The sequence below is a fragment of the Vulpes vulpes genome, chromosome 5 (assembly GCF_048418805.1).
Source record: "Vulpes vulpes isolate BD-2025 chromosome 5, VulVul3, whole genome shotgun sequence".
Classification (NCBI taxonomy): Eukaryota; Metazoa; Chordata; class Mammalia; order Carnivora; family Canidae; genus Vulpes; species Vulpes vulpes.
In genome coordinates, this window is record NC_132784.1 from 94146692 (window position 1) to 94171954 (window position 25263).

The 25263-nt window shown below is 35.9% G+C and overlaps 1 protein-coding gene across 1 annotated transcript in view; it reads right to left on the reverse strand.

The window, feature by feature from the left end:
* CFH (complement factor H) overlaps window positions 1-25263 on the reverse strand; it is a 78656-nt gene that overhangs the window by 31207 nt on the left and 22186 nt on the right. Inside the window, exons 4-9 of the mRNA XM_025991355.2 lie at window positions 22905-22981; window positions 21084-21275; window positions 18767-18937; window positions 16148-16321; window positions 4392-4580; window positions 3775-3948 (exon numbers count right to left, since the gene is read on the reverse strand). Coding sequence (XP_025847140.2) covers window positions 3775-3948; window positions 4392-4580; window positions 16148-16321; window positions 18767-18937; window positions 21084-21275; window positions 22905-22981 — 977 coding nt within the window. The remainder of the gene's footprint in view (window positions 1-3774; window positions 3949-4391; window positions 4581-16147; window positions 16322-18766; window positions 18938-21083; window positions 21276-22904; window positions 22982-25263) is intronic.

Genomic DNA, 25263 nt, shown 5'->3' on the forward strand with positions numbered 1-25263 from the left:
TTACCAGACATGTGAATTGCAAATATCTTCTCTCATTCCACAAGTTGCCTTTTAGTTTTGTTGATTGTTTCCTTTGCTGTGCAGAAGCTTTTATTTTGATGTAATCCCAATAGGCATTCTACTTTTGTTTCCTTTGCTGCAGGGGATCTATTAGAAAGTTGCTGTGGGTGATGTCAGAAAAGTTACGTCCAGGATTTTTATGATTTCAGGTCTCACATTTAGGTCTTTCAACCATTTTGAATTTATTTTTGTATATGGTGTAAGAAAGTGGTCCAGTTTCATTCTTTTGCATGTTCTGTCCAGTTTTCCCAGCACTATTTGTTGAAGAGACCGTCTTTTTCCTATTGGATTTTCTTTCCTGCTTTGTCAAAGATTATTTGACCGTATAAATGTGGGTTTATTTCTGTGTTTTCTATGCTGTTTTATCAATCTATATGTCTATTTTTGTGCCAATATCATACTGTTTTGATCACTACAACTTTGTAATACAACTTGAAGTCTGAACTGTGATGCCTCCAGCTTTGCTATTCTTTTTCAATCTTGCTTTGGCTATTCAGGGTTTTTGTGGTTCCATTCAAATTTTAGGATTGTTTGTACTAGTTCTGTGAAAAATGCTGTTGGTATTTTGATAGGGTTTGCATTGAATGTGTAGATTGCTTTGAGTGGTATAGACATTTTAACAATGTTTGTTCTTACAATCCACTGAACATGGAATGTATTTCCATTTCTTTGTGTCATCTTCAATTTCTTTCATCAGTATTTTAGAGTTTTCAGGGTACAGATCCTTTACCTCTTTGGTTAGGTTTATTCTTAGGTATTTTATTATTTTTGGTGCAACAGTAAGTGGGACAGTTTTCTTAATTTTTCTTTCTGCTGCTTCATTATTGCTGTATAGAAAGGCAATAGATTTCTGTACTTTGATGTTGCAACCTACAACTTTACTGAATTTATTTATCAGTTCTAGCAAGTTTTGATGGAGTCTTTTGGGTTTTCTATATACAACATCATGTCATCTGCAAATAGTGAAAATTTTCCTTCCTCTTTACTGATTTGGATTCATTTTATTTCTTTTTTGTTGTCTGATTGCTGTGGCTAGGACTTCCAGTACTCGACTGAATAAAAGTGGTGAGACACCCTTGTCTCATTCCTGACCTCAGGGGAGGAGCACTCAGTTTTTCGCCATTATGGATGATGTTTAGCTGTGGGTTTTTCATATATGGCTTTTATTATGTGGAGGTATGCTCCCTCTTTTTTTTTCTTTAAAGATTTATTTATTTATTTATTTATTTATTTATTTATTTAATTTATTCATGAGAGACACACAGAGAGAGAGAGAGGCAGAGACACAGGCAGAGGGAAAAGCAGGCTCCACGCAGGAAGCCGGACGTGGGACTCGATTCCAATACCCCAGGATCATGCCCTGGGCTGAAGGCGGCGCTAAACCGCTGAACCTCCCGGGCTGCCCCGTATGCTCCCTCTTAATATACTTTGTTGAGGACTTTTTTCATGAATGGATATTGTACTTTGTCAAATTCCTCTTTTGGCATCTATTGAAGTTCTTATCCTTCTTTTTAGTGATGTATTATATTGATTGATTTGTGAATATTGAACCAGTCAGCGATTCCAGGTTTTATAAATAGTTTGTAAATTTTCAGTTTTTACACACTTTATCATCCACTCATGATATTTTAATTAAAGCGTTTTAATTCCTTTCTCCGTTCAGCTGTTAATGCTGAGATCCAATTTAGTTTTATAAGTTTCTCCCCCCCCCCTTTTATTTTGGCTCATGAAATTTTTCTGTTTGTCATGGAAATGTAAGAGTGGAATATTAATACATTTCAGTTTAGTTCTATAATGTCAGGAATTTTTCAAAAAAATTGAACCAGTATTGAAACCCAGGAATAAATCCCACTTACTGGTGGTGAATATATTTTTTAAATGAATTGTTGGATTCCATTTGTTAATATTTTGTTATGAGTTTTTGTGTCTATGTTCCTCAGAAATACTGATCTATAGGTCCCTTTTTTTGTGGTTTCTTTTTCTAGTTTTGGTATCAGGGTAATGCTGTCTTCATAAAGTGAATTTGGAAGTCTTCTTTCTTTTTCTGTTTTTTGGAATAGTTTGAGAAGAATAGATATTAACTTTTCTTTAAATATTTGGTAGAGGGGTGCCTGGATGGCTCATCAATTAAGCATCTGACTCTTGATTTCGGTTGGCTCAGGTGGTGATCTCAGGGTCATGAGACTGAGCCCCAAGTTGGGCTCTGTGCTCAGCAGGGAGTCTGCTTGGATTCTCTGTCTCTCCTTCTGCCCCTCCTCCTCTAAAAATAAACAAATAAATCTTTAAAAAAAATATTTGGTAGGGTTCACCTATGAAGCCATCTGGTCTTGGACTTTTGTTTATTGGGAGTTTTTTGATTACTGATTCAATTTTTTTGCTGGTAATTGGTCTGTTCAAGTTTTTTCTTCTTGTTTCAATTCTGGTAGGTTTATGTTTCTAGAAACTTATCCATTTCTTCTAAGTTGTCCAATTTGTTTGCATGCAGTTTTTCAGAATATTCTCTTGTGATTGTATTTTTTTAAAATTTTTTTTATTTTTTAAATATTTTATTTATTCATAGAGACAGAGAGAGAGGCAGAGACACAGGCAGAGGGAGAAGCAGGCTCCATGCAGGGAGCCCCACGTGGGACTCGATCCCGAGTTTCCAGGATCACACCCCAGGCTGCAGGCGGGGCTAAACCGCTGTGCCACAGGGGCTGCCCAATTGTTTGTATTTTTGTGGTATTGGTTATTATTTCTCCTCTCTCATTTGTGATTTTATTTATTTGAGTCCTTTTTTCTTTTGATAGATCTGACTAGGGGTTTATCAAATTTATTAAATTTTTTTTTCAGAGAATGAGCTCCTAATTTCATTGATTTGCTCTATTATTTTTCTAGTTTCTAGATCATTTATTTCTGTTCTAATCTTTATTATTTCCTTCCTTCTGCTGGTTTTAGGTTTTGTTTCTTGTTGTTTTTCTAGCTCCTTTAGGTGTAAGGTTAGGTTATTTACTTGAAATTTTTCTTCCTTCTTGAGGTAGGCCAGTATTGCTATAAACTTCCTCCTTGGAACTGAGCTATCCCAGAGCCAAGCACATTGACCTTTAAAAGCCCAGGCTTTAAGCCCCACTGGTTATAAGAACTTAGGAAATTTGACCCCTCTCACTTTCCAAGACAATCGCTAGGGTGATTCTTTTTCCTATGCACTCCCTTCTGCGTCAAATCTGTCTCTTACCTTTCTCTGTAACCACAGCTCTCTCCCCACCTCAGTGGCCACAACCCATTTCTCTCCCAAACTGAGTCTCTGTACATCTTCTTCTATGTGGCCTCTTCTCGACCTTTAGTTGTGGAATTTATCCTGCCAGTGTTTAGGTCAACTTCTGGGGTATTTAGAATGATTTGATAGTTAACTAGGCATATTCATGGGACAGGGCAAGCCTAGGTTCCTCCTACTCCACTGCCATCTTCATCCCTCCACTGGTGGCATCACTATTATTACAGGTTTTTCCTTTATGGTTCTTTCATTGTTTTCTTGACTAATACTAATCAGTAGACATTTATTTTGCTATACATGTATTAAGAAGTTTGTATTCCACTCATACATACTTGGCAAAAATAAAATTAAGTATATCCATTAGTGGAAATACAAAAGTTGATATAAATATGTTGCTATAGTTAATATAGATGAGGGTTAGAAAACCATAAATATACTGGGATCTCAGACCATTTACTTACTGAGAGGAACGCATTCGGGAGGAGGGACCCAACCATCCTCTGTACAGGTCATTATATTTTGCCCATTTTGAAGACTGTGACCATAATTACAGTTAACTCTTACAGATTGACCTTGGTAATAGTTTTTTCTCTGTGGCTTTTGTCCATTTTTCAAATAGTGGAACGTACATCTTCCTAAAAATCATAAGAACAATGAACAAAAATTTTTGAAAAACCATAAATTCAGTAAAAATAGTAAATTAAAAACTATTTGTACAATGTTTAAACTCTAATGCCTAAGTATTCAAAAATAATATATAACCTAAGAAAAACTAAAGCTACTACAAAGGCATAAAAAGAAAAAAAAACAATATTCAGTATTATTTATCTTCAGTTTTTATAATTAAAATATGTGTGAATGATATAGGTTGTTTTGGGAAAGCTATCTTTATCTCTAATGGGATTTTTATGGAGAGCTCCTCATAAAGGGGAAAACCTGTATTGGTCTTTTTGTTCATAAAATTCATCTCTAGGCCTTATTTTTGTCATACAAGGCTTAATTATAGTCACTAATGTGTTTTATCCCCTCTACTATTTGAAATATTTACACATACACAATTATAAAAAGGTTTACTTACTGCGGCATGGTACTTCTGGCATCCATCCTTCTGGTGTACATCGAATAGATTCCCAGTATCTTTCTGAAGGAGTCACAAAATCGGCATCACAGTGATAGTAAAAACTTCTTCCTACAGCTACTGGAAAGTATGATCTATATTGCTCATCTAGACTTCCATGTTTTATTTCTGGAAAATCACAAGGCTTCACTTGCAATACAAACAAAACAAACAAAAGCAGTATAAATGTTTTACCTAAATAAAAAAATCAAATTAGAAATTAATTGTTTCATTGGTGAATTATATCCTCTTATTAACATCAGTTTGCTCATTGCATTTGTGTTTCTAGGACAAGAAAAGTTATAAAAGTCAGATGACTGGGATATCTGATGAGGTGATTTGTAATGAAGTTAAAATTATATCTTTTGGGCATATTTACAAGGAGTCTTGACAGATTAAACTGTACAGACCATTTAATAGATTCTTGAATATGTATATTTTAGGTCTGGTTGATTAAATGAGAATCTTGGTTGAGAGATTAAGGTACTGATTTTATTGCTCATATCATCTATCTTCTTTTTCTTTCCTGTTCTCAATAGAAATTAGAGCTCTGCCTTTTTTAATCAAACCAACTAAATGTAGGGAGATAGTGGGATTTTTTTGTAGATTAACATTCATTAATTTATTTTTCTGTTTATTATAAGAGTAAGAAATATAGAGAAACACAAAAATTTTTCACTCACCACATTATACAGAAAAATAATATTCTTATTAATGCCTGAAACCAGTCACTGAGGCAAGTTTTCCTCTTTTTAATCAGAGAAATGTACTGAGAATATTTCTTAATATCCAAATAGTTAATTAAGATTATGGTGAACATTTGATTGTTATGTCCAATTTTAATTGGAGAATGAGGTATTTCAAATATGTCATACATATGATACATATGACATATATAAGTATTTAAAAATGTCATGCATATCATACTATATATGGTATATATGACACATATATCATATAATGTAAGTCATATAAGATCATAATATGTATTTATCATGTACATGAGATGTTTGAAAATGTCATATTTACATATTATGTCATATATACCATATATATCAGGTGCTTTCAAATGTCATATATGTCATAATATGTATATTTTATAATAAAAGTGAATATTTAATGCCATTATAGTTTGATACTTTTTAAACACCAAATGTCCTATTTTTATTGAGGTATAATATAGTTGTATTTTATTGAGTTATTCTTATATACTGAATATTTTTGATATATATCTTTAAGTATTATGTTGTTTATAACACATTTACATATAATATTTTCTAGAAAAATTTTTCCTTTTTGTTGATGATTTAAAGATAATCTAGTACTTTTAATACCAGACTAGTACTAGTTTTTTTCCATAAAATGATTTGATTATAAAAAGCCTTGTGCAACACACACACACACTCATTACCATGTTCATCTCCCTAAGTTCACATTTTCTTTTTTGTTTGATTAGAGAAATTTTCCAGTAGTTTCTGTAGACTTGTTATGTGGATTATACAATTTTAATCCTTGCATATACTAATGTTTTTCTTCAATAAAGATTTTTTATTTATTTTTATTTTTTTTAAAGATTTTTTTATTCTTTATTTATTCATGAGAGACACAGAGTGAGAGAGAGAGAGGCAGAGACACAGGCAGAGGGAGAAGCAGGCCCCATGCTGGGAGCCCGATGTGGGACTCGATCCCAGGTCTCTAGGATCACACCCCGGGCTGCAGGTGGCACTAAACCGCTGCGCCACCAGGGCTGCCCTTCAATAAAGATTTTAAAAAAGATTTTACGGGATCCTTGGGTGGTGCAGCGGTTTGGCGCCTGCCTTTGGCCCAGGGCGCGATCCTGGAGACTCGGGATCGAATCCCACGTCAGGCTCCCGGTGCATGGAGCCTGCTTCTCCCTCTGCCTGTGTCTCTGCCTCTCTCTCTCACTGTGTGCCTATCATAAATAAATAAAATAAAATAAAAAAAAATAAAAAAGATTTTACTTATTTATTTGAGAGAGAGAGCACACAACGGCTGGGGGAGGGCAAAGAGAGAAGCAGACTCTGCTGAGCAGGGACCCCAGTGATCTCAGGACCCCAGGATCATGCCCTGAGCAGAAGGCAGATGCTTAACTAAACACCCAGGTGCTCCTCTAATTAATATTTGTAAATGATACCTTCCTAGGTATAGATTCTTGGCCTACAATCCGTAAATTTCATTGATAGACTTCCCTCTGTTTTTTTGAAGCTTCCAATGTTGAGATTAAAATGCTCATTTAACCTTCTAGGATTTTTTTTCCCTACTAATTTTTAAAGATTTAGATTATTTTCTCTTTACCTTTGAATGAATTTCATCATGATACATCAAGATGTGCACCATTTAACAATAATTCTACCTCAAGCAAGCTTCAGTCTTTGGATTTGCAAGAGGTGAGTCATAAAGAACTCAACTGAATTAGCTATGAAATTGTCAAGGAGAGACTTGAATCATGGTGGTCTGATTTCAGAACAACTATAGCTATTCACCTATTATGGTGTTTCAAAGGATATCAGTTAAAGAAAACAGCCTGCTGAGATTTCTTTTCAAAGGGTATACAAAGGGGGTAAAATTAAAAGTAGGTATTATTATTATTATGACAGACATGAACACCCCTTACCGTCTTTCTCTTTCATCTGGGCACATTTAAATGTTTTTATACTCTAACAAGATCATCTCTGAAGCAAATACACTATTTCATATATGTTTGATCAGCACTGTGATTGGCAAGACTTACAACAGTCTCATTCTACCTTAGACTTCTATCAATGCGAGTCGTGGTCTCACTAACAATACTGATGGTTCTGTCATAGTTTTGACTCAAACTAATTTCAAAATTGAATAAAATATTCACTCATTTTTTTTTCTAAGTAGGCTCCACACCTAGTGTGGGGTTTCAACTCATGACCCTGAAATCAAGACCTGAGCTAGAATCAAGATTTGGACACTCAATCAATGGAGCCCCCCAGGCACCCCAAATATTCACTAATTTTAAAAACATTTCTAATTTTTCTGTACTTGTACAGCTGATTCTTTTGATCTAAGGCCAGGATCTTTTTTGGTTATCACTACTAAATGTCATATTATTAGATTCAACCTAGCATATTGGATTCTTTTTGAATGATGAATCTGTGCTAATGCAGATTCACTATCATTATCACCTGAGTAACTCCAGTTGTCAATTTGTACTATATCCCCTAAACCATTAAACTAGTTGGTAACAGAAATAAGTAATGAAATAGGCCTGAGAACAAAGTCCTGAATCTGATACTTGGGTAAGTTTATTTAATGAAATTACCAACTATCTCATAAACCATCTAACTGGTCAATTTCCCCATCTTGTCCACAAGAACTGCATAAGGTCCCTTGTGGAATAACCTTGCTGAGGTCCAGATATAGTTGGACTGGATCTTCAATTTCCATAAGCCAACCATAATCATGATTAAATATTTTCCTTATGGAAGTGGTTTAAGATGGAGATGTAGGAGATCCTGAATACACCTCTCCCTTTGGGCACACTGAATCTACAGTTACATATGGAACAATTTTCTCTGAAAAACCCTCCCAAATCTAGCTGAGTGATTCCTACACATTGGGCAAATGAGAAAAAAATCCCACATTAAAGTGGGTAGAAGGAACTGAGACATAATCTGACCATAAACCTCATCCCCAGCATGATGACTCACAATTGGGAGGGTCCCAATTGGAGAGCCAAACCCCAAGCTTTTCCGTGAGGAGTAAAGGATTTGAACGTTACATCTGGCACCCCAATTTTAGGATCAGGACCTGACAGACAAGCTCCAAGACATCTAGCTTTGAAAGCCATGGGGCTTGTGTTCACAAGACCACAGGCAGCAGCTAACTGAGAAATAGTTCTTAAAGGGTCCATATGCATGGACTCACCCACCCCAGGGCCCCACACAGAGGGAGCCAACTGAAAAGTACCCAGATTTTCTGTGAGAGACTTATTTGCCTATCTTAAAGCATTGGCCTGAGGGGCAAGTATTAAATTTTATACACATCTAGGGGCTTACTAAAACTCTCTTTAAAGACAGAGGCCAGGGATTCCCAGGTGGCTCAGCGGTTTAGCACTTGCCTTTGGCCCAGGGTGTGATCCTGGGGTCCCAGAATTGAGTCCTGCATCAGGCTCCCTGCAGGGAGCCTGCTTCTCCCTCTGCCTGTGTCTCTGCCTCTCTCTCTGTGTCTCTCATGAATAAATAAATATAATCTTTAAAAAAATTAAGACAGAGTCCAGGGGCACCTGGCTTCTCAAGTTGTATCTAAGTTGGGATCTTTCAGAATCTTCTTTAAGAAATATATGATTTGTGGGGCATCTGGGTGCTTCAGTGATTGAGTGGCTGCCTTTGGCTTAGGTCATGATCCTGGGATCCTGAGATTGAGTTCCACGTCAGGCTCCCTACAGGGAGCCTACTTCTCCCTCTGCCTCTGCCTCTCTCTCCATGACTCTCATGAATAAATAAATCTTGAAAAAACAAACAAAGACATAGGTCAGCAAGCATCATCTTTATGCCCTCCCTCTGATCATTCCAGCTCACTGGTATTTCCAGGAAAGGAAATACCCTCTTTAAACACTCCCTGAGTTTTACAGCTGCTACCCAGGAGACTCCTTTAGATCTCAGGTTGTCGTGCTCAGTAGGTCCTAAAGGACTGGAACAAATAGAGTTCTTAACAGAACACCACTCCCAGGGCACAGGAGAGAGTCACAGACTGAAGTACCCATCTTCCTGTAGAAAAAGCCTATTAGAGTAATCTTTGTTGCTGTAGTGTGAGGGGCAGACGTTTAATTAAACAAATGAAGGACAACTATACTCCTTTACAAAGACCTTGGAGGATAGGCACTATTTCAGGTCCTCCCTCTGCTGCACTCCAGAGCACTGGTCATTGCTAGAAGGAAGTTCGTACAAGGATCTGGAGCCCAGTTTTTATGTCTGGTGCACTGCATTTTGTTGCTGCTACCCAGAGAACATTCCTTGATCTGATGGCCAGTGAGGCTTACATTCATAGGTCCCACAGGATTGTGACAAACGCAGACAGCTGAGGGTTGGCTACCACCCTTGGGGTACACTGCAGATAGAAACTGAACTATGATCTCAGTCTTCCTATGAAAGAATTCAGACTGAGGGGCAGGTTTCTAGTTTGGCACACATCTAAGGGCCTACCTAGTTGTTCTCTGGGGATAGAGGCCAGTGGGTGCCAACTTTGTGATCATCCTCTGCATCGCTCTTGGCCAATGGTATCTGCAGGAAAGGAGTTTATACTTTTCTATGGTGCCCTGGCTTTTGTGGCTGTCAGCTACAGTATACCTCTAGATTGCTTTGCTCTGGTGGCCAGTCGGGCCTATGATTGTGATCTCATAGGACTGTAACAAATGGAGAAAGCTTTCCAAACCAGCTACCACTGCAGGGCACAGCAGAGAGGCAGGAGACTAAGGAATCTACTTTTTCTGTGAAAGAGGCCTATTAGCCTATCTTTATAACAGGCCAGAGAGGCAGGCTTCTAATTAAACTAAGGGCCAACCATAATCCTCTCTGGAGACCTCCAGAAACCACAGCTCTCTTTGCTGCACCCCAGAGTGCTGGTATCTCCTAGAAGGGAGCTCATACACACACATCTGGTGTCCAGTTTTAGCATCTGGCACCCTGGTTTTTGTGATTGCCTGCCTTAGTGGCCAGTAGGGTTTGTATTTATGAATTCAAAAAGATGGTGGTAGGGAGGCAAAAAGGTGCTTATTATTAACAGGAAAACATATAAATGTATAAATCTCATTGGTAAAGGCCAATATATAATGTAAGGGTTAATCTCTTATAAATTTAGTGAGTTTAAAGAGATAAAGGAGTAAAAATAAGTATAACTTTGATAATTTATTAAAGGATACATAAAACATGTAAATTGTGGTATCAAAAATATGAGCATGGGGGAATAAAATGGTAGAGCTTTAGAATACAGTCAAAGTTAAGTTCTTTTCAAGTCAAAGTAGACTGTTATAAGTTGTTTTATGTAAGTCTTATAACCACAGAGCAAAAACCTTTGGTAGATGCACAGAAGTTAAAGACAAAAGAATCTAAGCATACTAACTGACAGAAAACAATAAAATCATGGAGGAATAAAGCAAGAAAAGAAGAAAAGATCAGATGAATTACAGTGAGAAAACAAGTAACAAAATGACAATAAGTACACACTATCAATAATTACTTTAGGGGATCCCTGGGTGGCTCAGTGGTTTAGCGCCTGCCTTTGGCCCAGGGCACGATCCTGGAGTCCTGGCATGGAGCCTGCTCCTCCCTCCTCCTGTGTCTCTGCCTCTCTCCCTCTCTCTCTCTATGTCTATCATAAATAATAAATAAATATTTGAAAAAAAAACAATTACTTTAAATGTAAATGTACTAAACACCCTAATCAAGAGTGTTGTTGTTGTTTTTTTTAAAAGGACCCATCTATATCCTGCCTACAAGAGGCTCAGTTCAGATGTAAGGATACATAGACTAAGGAGATAGAAAAAGACATCCCATGCAATGAAAGCTGAGAAAAAAAAAAAAGGAAAAGCAAAAAGAAAAGAAAAAGCTAGTGTACATACATGTACATCAGACAAAATAGACTTTAAAACAAAGACTGTAATAAAAGACAAAAATGGGCATTACATAAAGAAGTTCATCCCACAGGAGGATAAAATACTTGTAAATTTGAAGTAGCCAACATAGGAGCACCTAAAATGTAAACCAAATATTAACAGAAATATATTTAATTTTTTTTTTTTATTATTTATTTATGGTAGTCATACACAGAGAGAGAGAGAGGCAGAGACACAGGCAGAGGGAGAAGCAGGCTCCATGCACCGGGAGCCCGACGTGGGATTCGATCCCGGGTCTCCAGGATCGCGCCTTGGGCCAAAGGCAGGCGCCAAACCGCTGCGCCACCCAGGGATCCCTATTAACAGAAATAAAGGGAGAAATAGACAGTGATACAATAATTAATACTCCCACTTTCATCAATGGACAGATCATTCAGACAGAAAATCAACAAGGAGGGCAGCCCCGGTGGCCCAGAGGTTTAACACCGCCTTCAGCCTGGGGTGTGATCCTGGGGGCTGGGATTGAGTCCCAAGTCGGGTTCCCTGTATGGAGCCTGCTTCTCCCTCTGCCTGTGTCTCTGCCTCTCTCACTCATGAATAAATAAATAAAATCTTAAAAAAAAAAAAGAAATTCAACAAGGAGACACTGACATACAGTGACATTTTTGACCAGATGGACTTAACAGGCATACACAGAATATCCATCTAAAACTATCAGAATACAAACTCTTATTAAGTACACATGGAACATTCTTAGGATGGACATATGTTACACTACAAAACAAGTCTTAATAATATTAAAAAGATTAAAATATCAAGTATCTTTTTTGACCACATGGTGTGAAACTAGTAAATTAATTATAAGAAAACTGAGAATCCACAAATACATGAAAATTAAACAACATGTTATTGAACAACAGGTGGGTCAAATTTTTAAAAAGAGGATCAAAAATACCTATAGGCAAATGAAAATGGAAATACAACATAGCAAAACTTACAGGATGACCAAAAGCAGTTCTATGAGGGAAACTCATAGAACTTGCTTACATCAAGAAGCAAGAAATCTCAAATGAACCAACTTTACACCTCCAGGAGCTAGAAAATGAAGAACAAACAATGTCTAAAGTAAATAGAAGATAGTAACTGACAAATATCAGAGTGGAAATAAGCAAAATAAAAGCTTAAAAAATAGAAAATATCAATAGAACTATCAATAAAAAAGATAAAACTAAAAGCAGAATTCTGAAAAGATAAAAACCATTAAAAAAAAAAGATTTTATTTATTCATGAGAGAGAGAGAGAGGCAGAGACACAGGCAGAGGGAGAAGCAGGCTCCATGCAGGGAGCCTGACATGGGACTCGATCCCAGGACTCCAGGATCACACCTGGGCCAAGGCAGGCACTAAACCACTGAGCCACCCAGGGATCCCCAGATAAAAACAAAATTGACAAACCTTTAACTAGATTCACCAAGAAAAAAATACACACACACACACACATAATCAGAAATGAAAAAGGAGACATACAACTGATGCCAGGGAAATATAAAGGCTCAAAAGAGACTACTATGCACAATTATACACCAATAAATTGTACAACATAGAAGAACTGGATAAACTCCTAGAAACATACAACCTACTAAAACTGAGTCATGAAGAAACAGAAAATCCTAAAGACTAATTACTAGTAAGGAGACTAAATCAGGGATCAAACCCCCCCTAATAAACAAAAGTCCAAGATCAGATGGCTTCACTGGTGGAACACTTCTGAAGTCATTTTTTTAAAAGATTTTATTTATTTATTCATGAGATACATAGAGAGAGAGAGGCAGAGACACAGGCAGAGGGAGAAGCAGGTCCCAGGCAGGGAGCCTGATATGGGACTCGATCCCGGGTGTCTAGGATCACACCTTGGGCTAAAGGCGGAGCTAAACCGCTGAGCCACCTGGGCTGCCCGGAAGTCATTTTTTGAGGCCAGTGTTACCCTGCTACCCAAACCAGAGAAGGATACTACAAGAAAAGAAAATTACAGACCAATACCTGAAAAAATACATGTAAAAATATTCAACAAAATATTTGCAAACTGATTTCAACAATACATTAAAAGGATAATAAACTTTGACCAAGTAAGATTCATTCCAGGGATGCAAGGATGGTTCCACATCCCAAATCAATGTGATACACTAATTGAGAAAATAAAGGTTAAAAATCATATGATTGGGCAGCCCGGGTGGCTCATCGGTTTAGCACTGCCTTCAGTCTAGGGCCTGATCCTGGGGACCCCAGGATCGAGTTCCACCTCAGGCTTCCTGCATGCAGCCTGCTTCTCCCTCTGCCTGTGTCTCTGCCTCTCTCTCTCTGTGTCTCTCATGAATAAATAAACACAATCTTAAAAAAATAAATAAATCTTTTAAAAAAATCATATGATCATCTCAATAGGTGCACAAAAAGCATTTGATAACATTCAACATCTTTTATGATGAAACTCTCAACAAAGTGGGTGTAGAGGGAACATACCTCATTGTAATAAAGTCTGTATATGACCAACTCACACCAACTTTATATTCAATAGTGAAAAGCTTTTCCTCAAAAAAAAAAAAAAAAAAAAAAAAAAGCTTTTCCTCTAAGACCAGGAACAAGATAAGAATGCTTAATCCCACGACTTTTATTGAACATAGTATTAGAGGTCCTGCCTAGAGTTATTAGGCAAGAAAAAGAATTAAAAGGCATCCACTCAGAAAGGAAGAAGTAAAACTTTTACTCTTTTCAGATGATGTGATATTATACACAGAAAACCCTAAAAACTCCACCAAAACTTGTTTGAATTGATGACTGAATTTGAAGTTGCAGGATACAAAATCAATGTACAAAAATCTGCTATGTTTCTATGCACTGATCATAAACTATCAGGAAGAAAAATTAAGAAAACAGTCCCATTTACAATAGAATCAAAAAGGATAAAATATCTAGGAATAAATCTTTCCAAGGAGGTAAAAGATCTGCACCCTGAAACCTACAAGACAATGATAAAATAAATGAAAGATAGTCCATGTTCAGAGATTGGAAGAGTTGCTATTGTTAAAATATCCTTACCTCTCAAAGTAACCTATAGTTTCAATGCAATTCCTATCAAAAATCCAATGGTATTTTTCACAGAAATAGAACAAACAATCCTAAAATTTGCTTGGAACCATGAAAGGGTCCAAATAGCTAAAAAAAATCTTGGTAAAGAACAAACCTGGAGGCATCATATTTCTTGGTTTCAAACTATGTTACAAAGCTAGAGTAACCAAAACTATGGCCTTGGCATAATGACAGACACATAGAATAATAAGAACAGAATAAAGAGCTAGAAATAAACTCACACATATAAGGTCAGATAATGAAAAAGAAGCCAAAAATATACAGTGGGGAGAGGATAGTCTCTTCAATAAATGGCATTGAGCAAACTGGACAGCCACATGCAAAAGAATGATTTGGACCACCACTTACCCCATATACCAAAACTAACACAAAATGGCTTAAGGACTTGCATGTGAGACCTGAAACCATAAAACTTCTAAAAGAAAACATAAGGGATAAGTTCCTTTGACATTGATCTTGGTAATTATTTTTTAGATTTGACACAAAACAAAGGCAGCATAGGCAAAACTATACAAGTGGGGATGCATTAAACTATAAATTTCTGCATAACAAAGGAAACCATCAACAGACTGAAAAAGCAACCTACTGAATAGAAGAAAATATTTGCAAATCATATAACCGATAAGGGGTAAATATCCCAAATATACTTAAAAACTCATACAATTCGAGGAGGTGGGGCAAGATGATGGAGGAGAAGGGTCCTCACCTCACCTGGCCCCCCAACTTACCTAGATAACTTTCAAACCATCCTGAAAAACCTAAGAATTCAACCTGAGATTTAAAGAGAGAACACCTGGAATGCTACAGAGAGAAAGGGTTTCACTGCTAACAAGGTAGGAAGACGGAAAAAAATAAAAACTCATACAATTCAATAACATAAAAAAAGCCCAATCTGAATAAAACATGGGCAGAGGATCTGGATAGACGTTTTTTAAAGAAGAAATAGAAAGAAATTGGCCAACAGGCATAAAAAAGATTCTCAACTTCACTTTTCAGCAGAGAAATGAAAACTGAAACCACAATATTACTTCACACTTGTTAAAATGGCTGTCATCAAAAAGAAAAAAGTAACAAGTGCTGGTGTGGTTGTAGAGGAAAGGGAACCTTTCTTCATTTTTAGTGGGGTTGTAGATTGGTGCAGCCACTATGGAACAGTATGATTTCTCAAATAATTAATAGAACTACCATATAATCCAGCAATTCCACTTCCAGGTATTTATTTGAGGAAAACACTAGCTCGAAAAGATATATGTACCCCATGTTCACTGCGGCATTATTTACAATAGCCAGGCTGTAGACACAATCTAAATGTCCATTGTTGGAAGAGTGCATAAGGAAAAAAGTATATATACTATTCAGCCAAAAAAAAGAAGGAAATATTGCCATTTGTGATGACGTGGATGGATTTGAGGGCACTATACTATGTGAAGTATATCAGACAAAGACGAATAACATACGAGCTATATTTGGAATCTGAAAATACCATGCTCTTAGATAAGGAGAACAGATTGGTGGTTGTTGGAGGCAGGGCATGGGGGGTGGGAGAAATGGGCAAAGGAGGTCAAAAGGTACAAACTTCCAATAATAAAATAATTTAATTACAGGGATGTAATGTATAGCATGGTAACTCTAGTTATTAATACCACATTGTATATTTGAAAGCTGTTAAAGAGTAAATCTTAAAAGTTTTTCCACAAGGAAAAAAATTTGTAACTATGTATGGTGATGGATTTAAGTAGAATTGTGTTTATAATTATTTCAAAGGATATACAAATATCAAATTGTGTTGTAAGCCAAAACTAAGATAATGTTATATGTCAATTATATCTCAATCAATTAATCAATCCTTTCATTATAATTGTTTAACACATCACAAAGTCTGTTTTATTCTGATGATAGGATCTTTTGTAAGGGTCTTAAAGACAGCAATTTCAGAATAAGAAGTAGGTCAAGATATGATTGGAACTTACAACTACATCTTGGCAGAGGTACCCAGCCTACATCAGTACATGTTGCCTTATTTCCATAGATTGTTGAAAAAAAGCCACTTTTACAATGATATGTGATTTCATCTCCACTTCTGTATTTGGTGGCTTTAGGTGTGTAGTCACCATTTCGAATATTAGGAGGAGGACATAGTGCTTCTGAAAAAACAAACAAAAAAAGGACATGTAGATAACAGAAATAACTACCCATTAAAATAATCAAGTACATAAAAATAAAGGAGGTGGATATTATTTTTTTGTCCCTATCACAGCACAAAATGGGATTAATATGAGTATAGTCTGATATCCTTCCCACCATATATCACTCATGTCCCACCACTATATCTCTCATCTGATGATCTGTGCCCCCTGCACTCTTGAATCTCCTTTCTCCAAAGCCATTACATACATCATCATATTCCATATGTGGTAATAAATTCATGACATCACTTTGACTATTTTTTCCAATTATTCTTCAACTTCCTTGGCATCTATGGTTCTCATCAGGACTGTTTACAAATATTGCAAGTCTCTTCCTTCCAGATGGTTAGAAGGATTGCATATCACTATTCATTTGAAGTAGACATGACCCTATGACTTGCATAGGACAATAAAATGAGTGTAAAATAACATGTTTCCCTTAAAGGAGGAAGTTTGAAAAGCTATTGTGTGATTTATGTTCCTTTTTCCATAGCTGATTAAGGAAAAGCCATGAAAAGATGATGTCTCTATTCCTTGATTCTTACAGTTAATATAATGAGTAGGGTCCCTTCAGAACTACATTGGAATGAGCATAAATAGGAAAAAAAAACCCTGTAACTTATGTTGAAGAAAAAATGAATTCAGATTCTGAGGTCTTACTTTGAAGAAACTAACTTCATTGAAACCTGGAATGATGATTTATTCTAACGTTTATACAGGACAAGGGGACTGATATAAAATAATTGGTCTATATTTTGATGACTGGATGGATAATTGATCTAAATATTTTGAGTGAGGCTCTGGAAGTAAAACATATGGCAGAAGTTAAGGCCAGGGGACCTGTGCACCCATGTTCTTTGTGTATGAACCATGAATGTCATGAAGACAAACAGCTAGATTCCACACAACATCAGCTGAACAGGGATCTAATTTGAGTGATCATTGTTTTGTGTTCATTAACCTCTTTCTAAAATATTTTCTTAATAATGCCTGAAGGTAAAAAAAAAAAAAAAAAAAAAAATAATGCCTGAAGGTGGGAGGATATATTTTCCAAAGAGCTGTTTGTGGACTCCATCTATCTATCTATCTATCTATCTATCTATCTATCTATCTATCTTTTTTTTTTTTTTTTTTTTTTTTTTGCAGGGGGTGGTGGTGGTGCCTGGCCGGCTTAGTCAGTAGAGCATGTGACTCTTGATCTCAGAGTTGTGATTTGAAACCCTATGTTGTGTGGAGAGCTTACTTAAAACAAAAAAAGTCAAATAAAACCAATTTAAAAAAAATAAAATTGACTCAAAAGCTAACTCTAGTTTTTATAAAAGAGGCTCATTAAACAAGGTTTATGCATGTAATTATAAATCATACGATTAAAAGTTCAAAGGGCTCTTGAGAATTTAACTCTTCTCACCATCTCCCCACCTACCCGGGCCCACTGTATGACAGTATCTGTAAAACTTACCTTTTTAGAAGGGCACTTGACTTCTGATTTCATAGCACTTATTATTTGTTTCATACACTGCTGCAGCCCTCATCAGAAGACGACTTACTCTTTTCCAATAAATGTTTGCAAATCTCAACACAGTTGTTACTGTGTTATAACTATATCTTCTTGCTATTCTTCTAATATGATTTCCTAAACTCAACTATCTACATTCTCTCTTCTAGGCCATGATAGTTTGAGACCCAACTCTTTTTTTTTTTTTTTTAAGATTTTATTTATTAGAGACAGAAAGAAGCAGAGACACAGGCAGAGGGAGAAGCAGGCTCCATGCAGGGAGCCCGACGTGGGACTCGATCCCGGGTCTCCAGGATCACACCCTGGGCTGAAGGCTGCACTAAACCGCTAAGCCACCAGGGCTGCCCAAGAGACCCAACTCTTTTAAAATGAGGTAAGCTAAGTAGAACACAATATCCCAGACATAACTTTTGGTGGGCACCAAACACAGTTGGGATGGATTCTTGCTCTGTACAACAAAATCCTTCAATTATGAAGCCTAAAAGAGGTGTTTTTGTTTTGTTTTGTTTTTTTCCCCAGCATTATCATCACCATTGATTCATATTAGGCCTGTGGATTAATGAAATCTCCAGTTACTTCCATTGTCAGCTGAGAGTTTCCTTATCTGGTGTTAATATAATTTACTTTTTTAAGCTAAATGTTGGGCTTTACAAAAGCAACCTGAGCAAAGTATATACCTGGAATTAGGAAGCCTGTTATAGCCGTGGCTCTCCTCTAGACTTGCCTTTTGGGCCTTGCATACGAAATGTTAAGTATACAATAGTTGACTCATATAAATATTAATACTCCATTGTGAGAAAAAAAACTACTTAACTGTAGGGAGTATATGAATGAAAACAATTTATAAAATATGCAGCAAAACATATAGAAAAGAAATATAACATTACCTTTACATGAAGGACTTGGAATCCATCCAAGTTTAGTACATACAGTATCTCCTCTTTCACTGTATTCATAACCCTTGTGACATTTATAATGAAGTCGTTCATTTTCCTTGTAAGTTTGTTTCTCAAAAGTAAGATATCCGTTTATAATTTCTGGCTTTTGGCAGGAAATTTCTAAATATAAGAGATTAAATTCCAAGATGTTTGTTATATATTAAAGGGCTCATCTAAGACATATTTATATTATAGACACAAATTTTGTTTCCATTAGGTAAATCAGGCAACCAAACAAAAGTTCTATGTTGGCTTGAATGCTTGAATAATATCTGCTGTTCTTAATTTTCATTTTTAAAGGAAGGTAAAATTCTGAATAAAATGATGTTGTTAATTTTATTTGGTTTGAAGATAAATTAGTCCTTTTCAAATAAACAGCAGTCAGTAATGTTCATCAACTGTATATATAAAATTGAGTATAGCTATATAGGCTTATTGTGATAAGTGTTTTCACTGAATGACTTGCAAAATTACATTATTTTCTAGTTATTGATAACAGTAATTGTTGGCAAAACACTTTGTCAAAGAAGTTCATTTAACCTATTGCCATTACATCTCTGAAAAGTAACTGATCTGCTTTTGCGGCATCACTATCCATCAAAATTTTCTGTTGAAAAAAAACTGACCATCATCTTTGGCCTCATTTTCTCTCAAATATTTTCCCCTGGAATTATAGCAACAAATCTAATTCTCCCATCTTTTTAATCTGTTTTCCTGACGGTAACTTAATGGCCTTTTTTCTTGTCCCTTCATTGCTCCATTTAAAAATTCTCCATTGATTCTCAATTCAGTCTGAATAAAAGCCAAATTCTTCAGCATGACATATAGCACCTTAGAACCTTGTACTGGCTTATCTTCAACCCATCACTGACTTACCCTTGCATGCATCCTACACGAGGACCCCCCGAGGACATGAGAACAGAGGAGCCTCACACTTACAGAAGATCCCTGTATTTGTACCTTCCTCTCCATGTGTTCCTGTGACTGGTATGCTTTTCTCCTCCTCAACTTCATTTGAAAAAGTCTCATTCTTCCTTTAAAATGTATTGTATGTATTAGTTACTCCAGGAAGGTTTAGCTAACCACAGGAATTATTTTTAAGAAGGAAACCCCATCTGTGAACCTCTAGAATATACAGTATTTGCTGTGCTGAATATAAATGTTTACAATTTACTGACTTGAAGAACTAGTTCAGTTAGAGCTTTTAAGGAGAGGAATGCTTTTCTCTGCATCTCCTTTTTGGTTAGACTAGACTAAGAAAGTGAAAATAATCAAGAGATTTTAGGGATCCCTGGGTGGCACAGCGATTTGGCGCCTGCCTTTGGCCCAGGGCGTGATCCTGGAGATGCGGGATCGAATCCCACATCAGGCTCCCGGTGCATGGAGCCTGCTTCTCCCTCTGCCTGTGTCTCTGCCTCTCTCTCTCTCTCTCTCTGTGACTATCATACATAAATAAAAAATTTTTTAAAAAAAGAGATTTTAGATAAAGTTAAAAAAACAAATATGGCAGAAATTTCTGCTGAACAAGTATAGGTAAAATTAAGTATGGCATTTTAAATAAATTGACCATAAGGTTTCATGACAAAAGCCTAAATCATCAGACTGGTCATGATGTACTGGTTAGTAGTATTATAACTAAAGAAATCTTGACTTACGGTTTACTATAGAATTTTTTTTAAAAGGCAAAAATTTATTTAGTGGATGCAATTCCTTTCCACATACTTATCTAACTTACAGTATATATATAAAACAGGACCCTTTTCTAGAAGTATTATTCAAGAACAGAATTGTCATCATCATTCATGGAAATAAATAATGAATTTTTGACTTTTCAAATGAAAAGAGAGCCTATTCTATAGGCCAATATTAAAACTTGCAGCAGAAATGCTTACTATTTGAGCCATGAAAGCCAATTACAGTTTAATCATGGTTAAGACCATGAACTTTAGTTTCAGATGATCTAGGTTTGAATCTTAACTCTACCATTTATGTCATGATAACCTTGATCATAAGATTTAACTTTTTTTGCAACAGTGTCCTCAATTATAAAAGAGAGAGGAAAATAGTGCATAAATCACAGACATTTTGAAGATTAAATGGAATGACACATGTAAGGAACTTGGATCAACTAACTGGCAAATAATAAGTGCTGAATAAATGTTAGTTATTACTATTATACTCTTTAGGATGCACAATATTTTAAAATGCCTATTTTCATGAGAAAAACTAAAATCATTCAATCACATGATCAGTAAGTATATCTTACCCACACATCTCGGTTGTTCCGCACTCCAAATACCATTTGCTGAGCAATGGATTTCTGAAGGCCCATCAAGCATGAAACCTGAATTACACTCAAATCGTACTACATGTCCAAAAGTATATTCTTGGTCTGATTCCAATGCAATACTGGCAAGTCTTCCATTCTCTGGTTCTGTCACTGGTAAACACTTAACAACTGAAAAAATAAATATAACTTTTCTTATTAGAATTTGACAACTCCATTTTTTAAAAAGATTTTATTTATTTATTTATTCATGAGAGACACAGAGAGAGGGGCAGAGACACAGGCAGAAGGAGAAGCAGGCTCCTTGTGGGGATCCTGATGTGGGACTCGATCCCAGGACCCTGGGATCATCCCCTGAGTCAAAGACAGATGCTCAGTCACTGAGCCACCCAGGTGACTCTGATCATTCCAACTGTTTGTCAGATATAAAGGCTTGTAAATTAAAACAACAACAACAATAAGCTTATGTCTCATTGTTTTCTATGAAAGTGGACAAAGAAAATTATTTATTTGAATGACAAAAAATTACTTTTTTATAGTAACAAACAAGTGTTTCTTAAATGATTGAAAAATATAAAGCTTGGGATAATTAAATAAAAATTTTCACTTAAGCCCCAGAATAATATGACACTATAGTCCTAAAAGGTATTGCAGAAAACTTTCTATTTACTTCAATAGACAAATAGTCCTTAATTTTCCTTCCTCTCTCATGTCAGTGCTCAAAATAATCTGAGTACTCCCTTTGATTTTACTTCATATTTTCCAGTATCTCTTAGGTTATGGTATTTCAACTTTATTTTATAGTAGAATCATTCAGGATAGAATTAAAATGGAAATTCTATGGCCATCTTCCTGCTCTATTACCCGAGAGATACTGATGTAATAGGTTTTCAATAACCAAAATTTTCAGCATTAAATAAACACTTCAGGTGATTCCTTTGTAGATGTTCCTTAAAGCATTTAGATCTTTCCCCTCATTTCTGTAGATGAAAGATCTTTCATTCTCTTCTTTAGGTAACAGGATTTTTGAGTGATTGCATTTCTCCTCTTCTTCTTCCTTCCCCCCTCCTCACCTTCCTCACCCTCCTCCTCTACATCTTGCCTCCTCCTCCTCCTTCCTTCTCTTTCCCTTCCTGCTTCCCTCCTCCTCCCCTCTTCCCCTCTACTTATTCCTCAGCATGAAACTAGGAAAGGCTATTCTGACTCATCTCTTATTTCCATGAGGACTAGAGATTGGGATTATTAGCTCAATATTTGGAAACAGGATCTATATTTTCTCATTCTTACTCTTTGCTTTATGGATCAGTAAGAAAAAGCAGAGCTCTTCCTAACTTCCTGTCTCTTTTCAGTAAGACTAAGACCACAAGAAAATCTCCCTTGCAACACAAGAGGGGAGACATGTCAAACTCATGTTCATCACTTCAGATGTTACTGGAAATCCCTGCATTTGGGTGGTTCTTGAATGAAAATGGCTTGATTAATAAAGCTGAAAATCTGATACTTGTGTTTTTTTTTTTCTAGTGGTTAGAATCCAAAAGAAAAGGAAAATAGGTTTTAGATTTCCTAATCTCTGATACTTCGAACATTAGATTAGATGAGACTGTATTCATATTTGGTTAATGAAACATAAAATAATGTAGTAATAAAAAGTCTAGATATTCATTCTGTACTGTAGTAGAAGCCACTCTGAGTAAAAAATATTTAATTATAAACTTTAAGGATATTTAAATGTAAAACATCTCAAAAAATCTTATATATTTTAAATATTTGAATATATTAGTAAATCAACTTGACATATACCTTCACATATAGGAATATCATTGGTCCATCCATCTGGTTCACACTCACGGAAATTAATCCTACCTATTAACTGATACCTGAAAACCAAAAATAACAGAGTCGTGAGCTAATATGTATTTATATGCAATTTTGAGACCATCTGAATGCCCAGAAACTCCATTTCAGAGAAAATTAGCAGCATATGCATTTCCTTCCTCCTTCCTTCCTCTATTGCATCTTCCCTCCTCTTTTTTTCTTTTCTTTCTTTTCTTTCTTTCTTTCTTTCTTTCTTTCTTTCTTTCTTTCTTTCTTCTTTCTTTTTCTTCTTTCTTAAATTTATTTCTCCTTTCTTAAATTCTCTTTTCTTTGTTTCTTTCCATTTCTTTCTTTCTTACTTAAGAAAGACCCTCAAGTCTTCAGGCATGTGGACTTGGAATACTCATAATCCTTGGTTCACAATACAAACTCATTATGATTTTGTGCACAATACCTTTTTATCTTTTCATTGAGTCAATTAGTTACACTTAACAATGTTATAACCTCCTTGACCCAAAGCCAAAAACCAAAAACATGGTAGTAACCAAGAGCTAATAATATGTTACCTTCCTCCAGTCTTATTTCATACTCCTACCCTCCACAATAATATTTTTGGAACATTTTGAGCTTTTTACCTAATCAAGGGTAGCACTAGTCCAAATTTCTTAGCATGTGGTTTATTGTTTATATTTAAATTTTTTATTATTTTAATTAATTTTTCCAGAGTGTAGTCATCAAGTCAGTTTGCTTATATAACCTATCCAATGTCAAAATTTTCTAACTGTGGTAACTAATCAAGCCCATTCTTAAAATCTAGAATGCTCTACTTGAGTGAGTGTTCCTTCAGACAGATGCAAAATGTGCAATCATTACCAGAGGCTTTAGGTCAAGTCAAAGCATCCTTCTTAAGGTTACAGTGGACAGCTAGAGGAAAAATCCTTTTCTCAAAAACAAAATAATGGGCAGCATTTTGATAACCACAAGAGAGATAATTTTGAGAACAAAACTTTCCTACACTTCTAAATAATTCTACCTAGACAAATGTTTCCTTGCTCTACAAATAAGGATTGTTTCATTCATTAAACAAGTAAGGAAAAACTTTCTCCCTCAAAATATACTTATCTTTCTTTGAATGTTACTGATTTGTTCCTAACTCTCTAAAGGAAAAAAAAATTTCAATAGATTAAATGAGAGTCACAGAACTTGAAGACAAACATTTACTCTATATTTCTGTCATACAAAGGAACAAAATAAATGGCTATTTCTTTTGATAATTGGCTACTAAAATTCCTTCTCTGTCTCCTCTACTTGTATCCCATTCCAACAGAGAAAGTAGGTTTCCTGGTTCACATTTTCCATCTACATGAGAAACCCACTTGCTCCCCCAAAGCTTTTTCAGGAATTCTGCAAAATTCTACAGAAAACTACCGAAGGTCCACATATGTAGGGAGAGGAGGAAGAAAAAGATTATCTAAATGTTGGTGATTGGGGAAAAGTAACAGCTCATATTTCTGCAACCCTAACCAGGCAAAATGCCAGAAAAACTTTTGGCAAAGTGCTTCCATAAAACTATCTACATGTAGGATACTGAAACTGAATATCCATATTGAATATCTTGATAAGCAGCTAGTATTCAGCTAAAGTGATATTAGACAGAGAAAAGGTGGGTGGAGGCAAGGGATCAAAACGGGTCAGTTGACTGGCAGAACCATGGATGTAGTAAACCCATTCTACATGGATTCCACAACTGGGTCAACAAAGAGTTACATTCCCTCAGATAGGTAAAATAATCCCTTAAAAATTTTAAAATAGCATGAAATACTGATGCTTGTTTATTTTGCAAGGTCCAAGGATTTTTAATTCATTGATGAATACGTAGTCCTTGTTGGAGGCCCAAGGTGAATGGTGGAGATAGTTACTCTTACAGAGTCTCTAACAGAGTTTGCCCATAATTTATATAAGCATAAGGAAGCAAAGATGAATTAAGAATAGCCAGAGTCAGAGGTGAAATATGTAGCAAATTTCTTCACCAAATTATAAATAGTGCTTATTACTGAGATTTAGAGAATCAAGTGGAAGGAGTTTTGATCTCTTTTGCCAAGTCAAATGTGGAACCTAAAGCGGCCAGACTAGCCTGGATTGAAAGGTATATTTCAGAGGAGAGGCAATTAGAAAGTTTAGGCCCAGATGGGCTGAAAATGTCTTTGAAAAATCTCCCTCAGGTAGTGGCCAAACAGAGCCTAACCTCATAAGAACTAAGACTTATTGGGTGTAAATGTCTAAGGAATTCTTCAAAGGGCTTCAGTATGTGTCTTTTTTATTTATTCCACCAATTCTATGATGC